Source organism: Teleopsis dalmanni, chromosome X (genome assembly GCF_002237135.1).
Source record: "Teleopsis dalmanni isolate 2A chromosome X, ASM223713v2, whole genome shotgun sequence".
In the NCBI taxonomy this organism is placed as follows: Eukaryota; Metazoa; Arthropoda; class Insecta; order Diptera; family Diopsidae; genus Teleopsis; species Teleopsis dalmanni.
In genome coordinates this window covers 28,268,695-28,280,957 of record NC_051848.1, presented here as the reverse complement: position 1 = coordinate 28,280,957, position 12,263 = coordinate 28,268,695, and the positions used below count along the sequence as shown (strand labels likewise).

Here is a 12,263-nt window from a genome sequence, read left to right as displayed (position 1 = left end):
GGATAGATGTGAACCGATTTGCATTGTTTCGACTTGCATCGCATTTTGTCGGTCCTAATTAACGACGCAAATCGGGGTCTTACTGTACAACTATATCAAGTACTATCAGATAAAGCCTCCTTGAAATTAATATAAATGCGACCGACACGACAACAAAAATTCCAATGTGTAAATTGTTTAAGAATATAGATGCATTAATCATTGAGGTCGCGTATATTTAAAGAACTAATCGTATGGACTGTAAGGTTGCTAGGACTTGTGGCCTAAATTATATAGGCGCCACTTATTATATATACAGAAAATTTTTCTGTATGATAAACGCTTACGTAGATCAGAGCTTTTAAATAAGTGGTTAACTTTATGTTGTTGATTCTTTTTTTCGTGTCAGCTCAACTGGGCACTTTTACTCTTTGATAGCTGGGGGTACTACAGGGTCCCACCCATCTCATTGATTAAATTGTATATCACTCATAAACTTCCTAATCATTCAGTGATTGATCTAAGATCTGCGTACCTCCCCGTGCGGAGACTGATTGCTCTAAGATTAGATAGTGGTAAGTAGGATAGCCTGTCAATTTTCGCATATAACTTCAGGGCTCTGTCCCTTATGTATTTTTTATATTCTATTAATATATAATGTTTTTTTTATTTAATTTACATCCGGAAACAGTCACCTTTTTGTTAAATAAACTAAAAATTAAATTTGGATAACGGAACCAAAAACATATCGAATAGATACAGATTTTATTAATATCAAATAATGTTTATTTATTAGTTCCTACCCTGATGATAACTTTCAAGGAGAGTCGAAATGTCTGTAATCGAATATAAAGTATATAAAGAACATTAATAAAAAATCAGGTGCAGAAATAAATTCAAAAATTAATTAATAAAATATAATGAAAGAAATTTGAGTTTAGCAAATACCATTAGAAATTTAAGTCGTCTGTGTAGGTCAATTCAGAGTTTTTTTTTTAGTAGGTGAAAACTATCAAAACTCAACGTATAAAATTTTAAAGCACTAAACTTACCTAATAAAAATAATTTATAGGGAGAAACCCAACATTCTCACACTGTGAAGGTTTCTTGAACAATCTGCCGATAGTTACAAAATTTTTGAAACTTTTATAGAAGTGGAGGGCATTTAAAAGTGGTAAGGAGCTAATATTAGAAGTACTTATGTCGTCTAATTCTAAGTCTTGAGAGAGAATGACAGTAGCATAATAACTAATGCTAAGTCTGGAGAGAGAATGACAGTAGCATAATCGTTGTGAGCGAAAATAAGAAGAAAGATGCATTTGACGCTATTAGTGTGGCCACTTATTGCACCAATTAACAATTAACAGTCTCAGTGATTGAAGAACCATGTAGCCTTTTTACTGATTGTAGGTTGAACCAATTTGAGTTTTTTCAGGCATCATGGTTTTGTCATTTGTTGTACGATTAACTGGAATCCAACCACCAATAAGTAGTCTCACAACAAATTTAGTTAAGTCAAGAAATGTTTGCGGTTCAGAAGGTACCTTATTACAATCTGTGCTTAAAAGTTAGTCCGCAATTTTGCTTCTTTATAAGCTGAAATAGCCAGGAACCAATTAAAAGGTTAAGCTCTTGTGTCTACCGACATAACATTCAACCTACATTCATGGACAAGTTCTGATGATGTTATCGGGTTGTCACTTATAACAACAATGATTCTTCTTTTTCATCTAAACTCAGAAGTTAGTGATAAACATTATTAAATAAAGAGAGCACCCATATACATAAATATATTATTTATTCTTTATTAATGCAATAAATCAAATGATTTTCATCATACAATGAAATCAAAAAATAATTTATTCACGTTGAGTTAACTTTAGAATACGTTTTGTTTTTAAAACGTCAAAAATAAAATGAAATTATTTATTTCGAAATAAAAATATTATTGCAAAATACCATATAAGGAGTTAATTGCGGATATAAATCAAATAAGGGTAATAAACTTTGTTAGGTAAATTTTTTAATTTTTTTAAAATGTATCATGTAAAATAGCAGACATAAAAATACAATTTCATTTGAAATTTTATTTTCAAAATTATTGAATATTTATTGAATTATAATTGTCGATTTTGCATAATACAAAATCTACTTCAGATGCTCGTAATAGTGAATTATAAGGGACGCCCAGAGTTTCGTTTTCCGACTACATTGTCAGTTTAAAATGTTAATATGAATATTATAATATTAATTGGTCTATAAAATTTAGTACTTACTGATTGTTCAATAAAATATGCATATTAAAATAATATTGACAGATATCAAGGTAGATAATAAAAACTAATGAGGTCTAGATCGAGATTTAAATAATTTTAGCTACAAAAGTAAATGGAATACACTCCTTGATACGGTCACGGCATAATCCGTGATAACCATTGCTAATCATTATGAATATTTATTTAAATTCATCCAAAAAGATACAATTGCAGAAACATCCAAAATGTCAAAATAACTTAAAAATTATTTCATTGAGACCTTTACGTATGGAACTCAGTGGGGTGAAAACATACATATATTCGAATTCTCTTCACGCATTATTCCAGTATATTAACATAAGATTTCAACTTAAACCTGATTAATAATCATTTAGCTTCCAAAATATATTTATATTCAATTTATAAAATATTCTCTTGAAGCACTTAAATAATTAATTACAAAAAACAAAAATTTTTGAAACAACTTGAAAAGGAGTTTATTTCGAATTCCGTAATTTTGAGAACCGCCGACGTTCAATTTTGAAGTCGACTTGTATTTGAGTACCAAATCACATTTACAACATTCATTTGAGTTAGTGGCGGAGCTAAGCCAAATTTAGTCGTCGGCGTTATCAAAATTGCGAGGCCTCTTTCATCACCGAGCTGAAAAAATAAATAAATTACATACACTAATAGGACGAAGCATGTACTTAATTCTATGTAAATCCTGAATGTAGAGATTTTGTTTTGCTGACTAAGTTCATCATTTCTTTAATCCAGAAGTAATTTTATATACTTTAACTTCTTTGGCGCTTAAAACTGACTTTCTGTTTCAAATCGTAGAAAATTTAATTAGATGAAAACCATTAAATTAGGTAAGGAAATACTACATAATTTTTGTTACCATTGTGTAATCAATGTGGTATATGAAAATGGTTTAATATGCTTCACAACAGCACTTCTTTTTAACAATTTTAGGTATATAAGAAGTCGGTTTGCTAACTAGAAAAGGTGTTTATAATTTTAATATAATTGATTATTAGAGGTTCCTCTGAAATTTGTAGATTGGTTTAGTTCACTTTGGTACACTGAATTTGTCACGTATCAATTATGTTACTAAATAGCAAAAGCTATATTATTAATTTTTAATTACATACGAGTACCTTAATTATTTTATTGGAGTTATATAAAATATAATAGATTTGTCAGAATACAATGTGTAGAAAAATATAGATGGAGTATCTAGACAATACAAGTAACCACAGTGTTGATTATAATTTTATACGTTTAACTGTATTTGCTAAAAACTTATTCACATAGAAAATCTTAATTTTGTTTGTCATTATGCTATTGAAGTTCCGTTTGTAAAGAAAAACACCAACGTTGTGGTGATTAATATTTGACAAATCATACAGATGTGCTATTTACATGAATTTACATGAAGCAGATCCTCTTTCTAGTATTACGATTTGAACTAAATGTCGAGTTACTTTCACGCAAATCTCAATGTATACAGTACATCACGAAGAACAATAATAACTTAAATACACCCAACTCTTTTTTTACACGGTAGATACGTTCCTCAGAATTCCGTGTAAAAAAAAACCGTGTAAAAAAAATGCCAAATATCAAACAAGACAGTGATTTTGAGACCGTACTAAATTAAAAATTTTTTACAAAAAAATTTTTTTTTTCAACCGTGTAACTTCAAATCCGTGTAAAAAGAAACCGTGTAAAAAAAGAGTTGGGTGTAATATGTAATTTGATGACATTTTAAAATAATAGCAAAGTCCATATGATACAAGGAGATTCTAACATCCATAAACAAATAATTTAATTAAATATGGTTATTAGTTTACTGATAAAACGTAAGAGCTGTTTATTATTAAATCACTATTTTTGGAGTTTGGTGTGTAATGTATTTATTTCGATTTATTACAGTTAATAAAAACTATATTATATTTTTCTTCTCAACTTTATTCTATACGTAATCCGATCAAGTCTGACACACACATTTAGTTTTGACACAAACCAACTAAGTCTGCTGATTTAACTTATATAAGTAAATATTTTATGACATTCTTTTTTAAAAAATAAAAAACATTTAATTTTTATTTTCTTTAAACGGGATTACTTTATTGCCTTTTTTATGAAATAGTTCTTTGCATAACATAATATTGTTTAAAGTTTTAAAATTCATTTCAATCGAAATTTTCTTTTACTTTTTGCAGTTTCAATATTTTTACTATATAAAAACATAAAATTATTATTATTAGTTCCATAGTGCACAGTTGCATCTATAAATAAATTTAATTGGATAATATAATCGTATTTACAATTAAGTTTGCGCTAATAAGTAAAAAAAAGTACCATTTTATTAGAACGAGTACCATAGTACCATACGGAAAAAAGTAACAATTTTGTTGCTAAAGTGCCTAATAATTGACAGATTGCAACAGTGATGCCAATATGCCAACAAGAGACCTTTTGTTTATGTCTCTTTTTGGACAGTTGTATTTACACCTGTTGTAAAATGTTTTTTTGTGTAGGTTGTTGCTCATAAAAAATGACTGCACAACGTTGAGGAATATGTATATAACATGTATAAAAACTACATAGAAATGCTATTAGTATTTTCTTAATAGTAATAATAATTGAATGTGTCTGTAAAGAATTGAGATACGTATGCAAGAAAAACAATTTTATGTCCTGCGAAATGAATATTTGTAGTTAGTTCAATTTAACCCATTGAGTACCAGGCAATTTTAGATAGTTAATAGTAAAATAAAACAAGTTTAAGTATATGAGAAAAGTTTAATATTTATTTGAAAGATTATTCTTACTTTATCTTTACCTAAAAAATATAAAATATGCTTTGATTATTAAAAAATATTCAAAGCTAACTGTGTGGTCCGAAATGAGTTAAGAGTGTTTAAGCTACAAACTGTGCTTATCTAATCAATTGTGGTACAAAATTCCAGTGCGCTGACATTTCCAATAGAACAGCAGTTTTTGTTCCTTTTCCAAATAGTTTCAGTAGAGTATTCGTGAAGAAACTTGGAAGAAGCAAAGATTTTTAATAAAGAAATAAATAATAAAATTTTCAGTTGATTAAATACTCTTTAATATAAAATATGTTTAAATCAAATTTTGAAAAGAGTTTAGGTTAGTTAATAAAATGATATAAATGAAAGTAACAAATTTCGTTTTTTCGTTGCTTTTTCTTGCAAATCAAACAATTCGAAAGAATATGAATCATCAATAAATAATAGCAGCTGATAAAAACAATCACAAAAGAGAAAATATTTTCAAAAGTCACCAACCTCATACTTTTGTTGACAAATTGGCAAATTATTAAATGATTTTATTAATAATATGTTGTAAAGATATTCGTTTAATGATTTATATATTTTGCAGATAACGCCACCAGTCATTTACGTTTGGAACCGGATTGGCCAACAATTTTGTCAATTTGTGATGAAATCAATCAGAAAGATGTGAATCCAAAAACTGCATTTACTGCAATCAAAAAGAAAATGAATTCACCAAATCCGCATTCGGCGTGTTATGCACTTTTGGTACTGGAGAGTGTCGTAAAGAATTGCGGCACACCCGTCCATGAGGAAATTTTCACTAAAGAAAATTGTGAAATGTTCAGTCAATTTTTGGAGCAAACACCGCACGAGAATGTGCGACAGAAAATGCTAGAATTGGTGCAGACTTGGGCAACGGCCTTTCGTTCGTCTGAAAAATATCAAGCGATAAAGGTGAGGGATGGGTGCTTTCACGAATTGAAGTGAAATGAAATAATGAAAGCAAATTAGTAAAACAAAAGAGCAAAGTAAAAATTGGAAAATCACTGATATTCACTAATTAAATTAGTAGGAAAAAAGATAAGGAAATAATAATTGTATTCGAGATTTCTGCACGTAAAAATTTAGTTTATTTACATTTTAAATTATTTTAAATTTAGAATAATTGAATAACAGAAAGTCAGCATGAGTTCGGAGGAGGAAATCATCTTCGAAGAAGAAGTAAAATCTTTAGTACTTAATAACTTTGCTTGTAAAATCAAATATTCACATTTAAAATAATTTTTTATTTAAAGATTTTTAATTCGTTTTGAAGATATGAAAAATTTCAGTCGAAAATTATAAATGGATATTTTGGTTTTCTCGAAATTATTTGTGATTGTCATAAGCTTAAGGCAGTTAAATGGGTGTAGCTCAGCTAAAGTATTAAGTTAGTTAAGTGTCTTCACACGAATTGTCTTCATATACGCAAAAGATATATAATAAATATGAAAAGATATATATTTTTCATATTCCGTATATATTTTCAGGATACTATGACAATATTAAAAACTAAAGGACATTCATTTCCTGAAATAAAAGAAGCGGACGCTATGTTCACTGCTGACACGGCGCCAAATTGGGCGGACGGCAAGGTTTGTCACAGGTGCCGCAAAGAGTTTAGTGTACTCATACGTAAGCATCATTGTCGTAATTGTGGTCAAGTTTTCTGTGGCGATTGCACTGCCAAACAGTGTCCACTGCCGAAATACGGTATTGAAAAAGATGTGAGTAGATTTCGGAGATAAATATATTTAGGTAATTAATTGGGTATATCTTTTTTAAAAGGTGCGCGTTTGTGATGTGTGCTATACTGCATTGCAACGTCCTCAAGGCAAACAATTATCACGCACCACGGATAGTGAATTGCCGGCCGAGTATGTAAATAGTTCGTTGGCTCAGCAAGTACAGGTAAATAATAATATTTTATTATAAATTACTAATTTAAAGTCTTTGACTAAGTAGCTTAAGTATACTCGGACTCGAACACTTTAAATGTTTAAAAATATACAAGGTGCGCGAAGAGCTAATTAGTTCTTCGATATTATATTCTTAAACAGTTCGTCATACTTCAGCAATATAATCATTAGAATATAACGTAATATAAAACATAAGTATGTCCGAACATCAATGCTTTGCTTATAAATTATAAAATATATATTTATAATTATATAAATTCAATATAACAAATTAATTTCAGACACCACCACGAAAAACAGAACAAGAACTTAAGGAGGAAGAGGAACTTAATTTAGCTATTGCTTTAAGTCAATCCGAGGCGGAACAGAAAAAGCAACAACAACAGCATCAAGTAAATCTAATATTAAATAAACTATACATATAGTGTTAATTATACTTTTGGTTTTTAATTTTACACAGACATTCAATGCTACTGCATATCGTTTACAGCAGCGTTCACCTAGTCCAGAACCAACTGTTCTACAACAAGAAGAAACTAATCCTGATTTGGCAAAATATCTAAATCGTAATTATTGGGAACATCGTAAAGTCAGTGATTCACCTGTAGCAAGCCCATCAGCTCCAAGTCCAATGCCAACACCGCAACCTCAGCTGCAACCTATGCTGCAAAAGGTATGTCAAATAATCTTACACTATAAAATATTTTAAAATTATAAGCGTCTTATTCAACAGAATATATGTTGCACTTCCAAACAAGTAACAAGCTATTTTATTCTTAAATTATCTAATGTAATATGCTTTTACAACAATATGATATAATACAATATTAATTAAACTGTATATTTAAGTTCTCTCACAACGACTTCATTCTAAAATTTTTGCAACTCTGTTGGGTTACACTATGGGCAGTGTGAGATGCTTCACTCCACTTATTAGTGGAGAGTGACTCTATGTTATGTCATTATTCAAGATGTGCTCTATACTGTTTTTATTAGAGAAATCGGACTTAAAGAAACACTCTAATCCGACTAAGGGGTACAATAGATCTTTTAGGTCGCAGTGTACTATTCCTTTCCTATAAGAATAAATAATGCACATGCTAAATATCTAGTTTTGGTACAGATTATCAGGCTAGTCTGAAAATACACAAAAAAGGTGTTTTTAAATGATTAGTTGATTTCTCTCCACTAATTCCATTGAGACTAGTCACAATTTATTACAGATTTTATTAAATTAAATGATACAAGATAAAGTAATGTATTATTAATATAAAACAATTAGTAATAATAAACCGTAATCTATATATAACTCATAGCTAGGGAACATCTTTAGGGTGTGATCTACATAAACTAAGTTTATGTTTAAACTAATCGTAAATAAATAATTATGTTAACTTGCACACTTAATAAATATTTATTTTTATTTATTTTTAGAATGCAGATGAAGCACAGTTGGATGAGTTTGTCGCAAATATGCGAAATCAGGTTCAGAACTTTGTAAATCGCATGAAATCAAATTCAAGTCGTGGTCGCAGTATTACAAACGATTCCTTTGTGCAATCACTCTTCATAACCCTGACATCACTACATTCGCAACAACTATCTTATATCAAAGAAATGGATGATAAGCGTATGTGGTATGAACAATTGCAGGATAAATTGGGGCAAATAAAAGATTCACGTGCTGCTCTCGATGTGCTGCGTCAGGAACATGCTGAGAAGATGCGTCGCATTGCCGAAGAACAAGAATTGCAGCGGCAAATACAAATGGCACAGAAATTAGAAATAATGCGTAAAAAGAAACAGGAATATCTACAATACTCACAGCAATTAGCTTTACAAAGGATCCAAGAACAGGAAAGGGAAATGCAAATGAGGCAGGAACAACAAAAAGCTCAATATCTAATGGGTCAAACAGCATTTCCATTTATAGCCTCAGGTGGTGTCAATAATAGTGGTGTACATAGCTCACCATCTCATCAATTAAATAATGCCTACAATACTTATGGGTTCAATCCGAATTCACCTGGACCAATGGCAAGTGGACAATTCAATTTATCACAACAAATGCCCACATCTATGGCAGCTAGCGGTGGAATGACTACAGCAACTTCAGGTGTTACATTACCAGGTGCAACAAGGCCAACACCATTGCCTGGCATGTATACCGGAAATATGTTACCAAATTCAAATCAACATGCTGGTATGATGTTACCCTCAATGCCGAGTATGCCAGGTGGTATGTTGCCCACAAATGGTAATATGATGCCAAGTGGAGCTGTGGGTATGGGTATTATGGGCGAACATGCTTTTCAGGGTCAAGGTATATAACATGTTTTTATAGTTAAAATATATTTTTGATATGAATTAATTTATTTCTTTTTTGTTTACTACAGCAAATTCGTTCCCACAAGGCTTACTCCAAACTCAACAACAACAACAACAGCAGCAACATGTTGCCAATAATCAACAACAGCAACATGTTGCCAATAATCAACAGCAGCAACATGTTGCCAATAATCAACAACAGAACGTACAACCGTCTCATCAAAATCCTCAACTTGCGCATGTCATGTTGCAACATCAAAATGTGATACAAACTCAACCGCCGATAGCGACACCGCCGAATCAAATGCCACCAGCACCGGTTGGTGGTGGCATTGCGCCACAAACTAATACAGCAAATGCGCAGGTACAGGCAATTGCTGCTGCACCAGCACCACCACAAACCGAACTTGAGCCTGTGTCTGCTGCCGTTCCAGAGGAACCAGCAACAGCTGAACTTATTAGTTTCGATTAAATTTTTTATTCATTTATACAATAATTATTAACGTATTCTAATCAAGTGTGAAACTTAATCATTGATATATTTTATTTTCTTTATAACAAATTTCAAACAAAACTATTCCATTCCTTTTTGACGTGATGGCAATATTTTTATAAACGTCGAAGGTATACATATATATATATATAGAAACATAATGTAATGGACGACTTGTGTAAATTCGTTTGTGTAAAATAACTCTTGATATAAATATATAAATATAAAATATTAATAATTTATTAAAACGAAATATTTTTATTTTAATTTATTTTTTATTTCACTTTAGTTTTATTTTGCTTTACGTTTTATTTTGCTTTACGTTTCATTTTAGTTTTATATTTATTATTTTCTTATACTTTCTTAGAAAACCAATAAATTTATTCTAAGCAACCACTGTGTGTCTGTGTGACTTCGAAAGACTTCAGTCAAAGAAGTCAAAGATTTGGCTAAACAGAAGATTTACGCACATGTCGTGCTCTAGAAAGTTCAGTTCAAAATGTCCCAAATAAAGCCAGCTACAGTCAAGAATACCAGCCATTATAATAGATATTGAAATGTGGTGTTTTTAGCGCAAACCAAAAAAAAAGAACGGACAAATTGTGTAATGGATGTTATCAGAAGAACCAAAAGACAAAAAATTACGCTCTTGGAAGTGTGGAAAATAGTGACAAGGCAGAAGGTTATTTTAGATTCAATAAGAATTCTTGAAAGTAATTTAGTCTCACCGGTGTACATAGTGAAAGTTAAATACTAACATGGAAGTTTACAATTATTGTCGTCTAAAATTCTACTACTTCGACTAGAATATAGACAGACGGGAAATATAGCGAATGTTGTATAGTTGCAATATATGCGCATATATAAATATTACCAGCAGATACTAATGCAGCAAATGTGAGTAATTGGACTCTTGAACATTTATTCTGTTTCTCCTCAGCTCTCTGAAAAACTCGATTACCATTCTTCAAAGGTATGAGTTCTGAGGGGGAAACATTGTCCGTGGATTTGGAGTAATTGATCTTTTATAATTCGCAAACGGGTCACAGATCTTGAGTAATAAGTATAATAACAATAAAAAATAATAAATCACTACATTTACATTTAGTCGCGATCTCGGATTCAAAGATTTATTCGACATCTACACGATCTCTTTTAATAGTGGTGATTGCTATAGTGAGAGACGTTCCATTGTCTTGGTAGAACGGAACTTGTTTTCTTTAGAAATTGAAATATTTTGAAACCATTTTCTTTGTAATATTTAATTTATCTAATAATGCAAGTATAGTGTGCTCTATGTCAAGGCACTTTGTTTGTCATTGTCCAGCATTGGCAAGAACTGATTTGAAATTGTAGGGCTGTGAACATGCTTTATGTTGTCGCTCTATCTGCCCGGTCTTTTCAAATGCACTAAGAAATTGGAGTTAGTGTAACCGATTACAGATACTTAAACTCTCTTTTGGGTACGGGTACAATGGTAAACTGATTTAAATGTTTTATCCTGCCTTTCACTCAAGAAATCATTAAGAATTTAAAAAGTGCTACCTTAGTACGAAAGATCGCTATGAAGGAAAACGAAAGTCACTTTATGATACCAACGTTCGAGAATCGGTATGAACACAATAAGCATATGGACAGAAGTTGAAATTCAGTCTGGATCAGTAGTTATATAGTCGCATCCAATTACCTGAAAGTCTGATATAATATTGTGCTACAATAGTATACGGCTCTTTCAACATGGTAGACATTTACACAGATACAGACCTAAAATAAATGAAGTAGTTGGCTGTAGTATATTCTTTAAAAAACTGGGTCTTAGTTTCTCGCTTTAACTGCCAAACCACTGCAGTGACTTTGAGGCAAAAGTAATGGCAATCCATTCCGCAGTAAAATTGGTCCCTTGGTAATTAGTTTCCTGATCAAATAAATTCGTGATTTATAATCCTAATCTTCTCGAGCAGTCAAGCTGTCATTAAATCACTAGTTGGTACAAAACCGATCATAAAGCCGATTATTCCATCAATGATTTAGCATTGTCATGGTCCAACATTGTCATGTTCCAACTCATATGTGTTTCTGGATATAGGAATATATCGGGCAATTGCAGGGTGGGAGAGTTTGCCAGAGTAAAGAGAGTTAACCAAGTTTATAGAATGGTCAGGTTGGGTTTTCTTTATCCAATAGGGGAGTCGTTGTCTTTTTTAGCGATTAGTCGTATACTGATATTTAGTCTAGATATTAAGTTTTTCTATACTTCTGAAACCCAATCCTCAGGGAAACACAAAATCATGTGCCTTTTTAAGTAAACTTGCAAAGCATTGTGTAAAATCATTGCAATGTACCATATATAAGAAATAAATTTAGAGGTTAAATTGACATTTGAAATTGACGTTTATGTTTTTTTTTTTGCATTTAAATAAATTTGTTAGCAGTAAAC

The 12,263-nt window shown here is 31.0% G+C and overlaps 1 protein-coding gene across 3 annotated transcripts; it reads left to right on the top strand.

Moving 5' to 3' along the window:
• Positions 1-5,342: 5,342 nt before the first annotated feature.
• LOC119687911 (hepatocyte growth factor-regulated tyrosine kinase substrate) lies at positions 5,343-10,018 on the top strand. Of its 3 annotated transcripts, XM_038102459.1 has the most exons (8): positions 5,343-5,399; positions 5,652-6,001; positions 6,577-6,813; positions 6,875-6,997; positions 7,287-7,397; positions 7,466-7,678; positions 8,440-9,328; positions 9,402-10,018. In XM_038102459.1, exons 1-8 carry the CDS (start codon positions 5,369-5,371, stop codon positions 9,803-9,805), a joined length of 2,358 nt encoding a protein of 785 aa, XP_037958387.1. In that variant the 5' UTR covers positions 5,343-5,368; the 3' UTR covers positions 9,806-10,018. The 3 variants fall into 3 exon arrangements, with proteins under 3 accessions (XP_037958387.1, XP_037958388.1, XP_037958389.1); XM_038102460.1 differs by lacking the exons at positions 5,343-5,399; positions 5,652-6,001 and adding an exon at positions 6,218-6,268; XM_038102461.1 differs by lacking the exons at positions 5,343-5,399; positions 5,652-6,001 and adding an exon at positions 6,345-6,476 and having other exon boundaries at positions 9,402-10,017.
• Positions 10,019-12,263: the final 2,245 nt, after the last annotated feature.

Coding starts and splice junctions, on each gene's coding strand:
- LOC119687911 (XM_038102459.1), top strand. CDS start 5,369: ATGTTTAAATCAAATTTTGAAAAGAGTTTAG. Junction 6,814..6,874: donor AATACGGTATTGAAAAAGAT/GTGAGTAGATTT, acceptor CTTTTTTAAAAG/GTGCGCGTTTGTGATGTGTG. Junction 7,398..7,465: donor AGCAACAACAACAGCATCAA/GTAAATCTAATA, acceptor AATTTTACACAG/ACATTCAATGCTACTGCATA.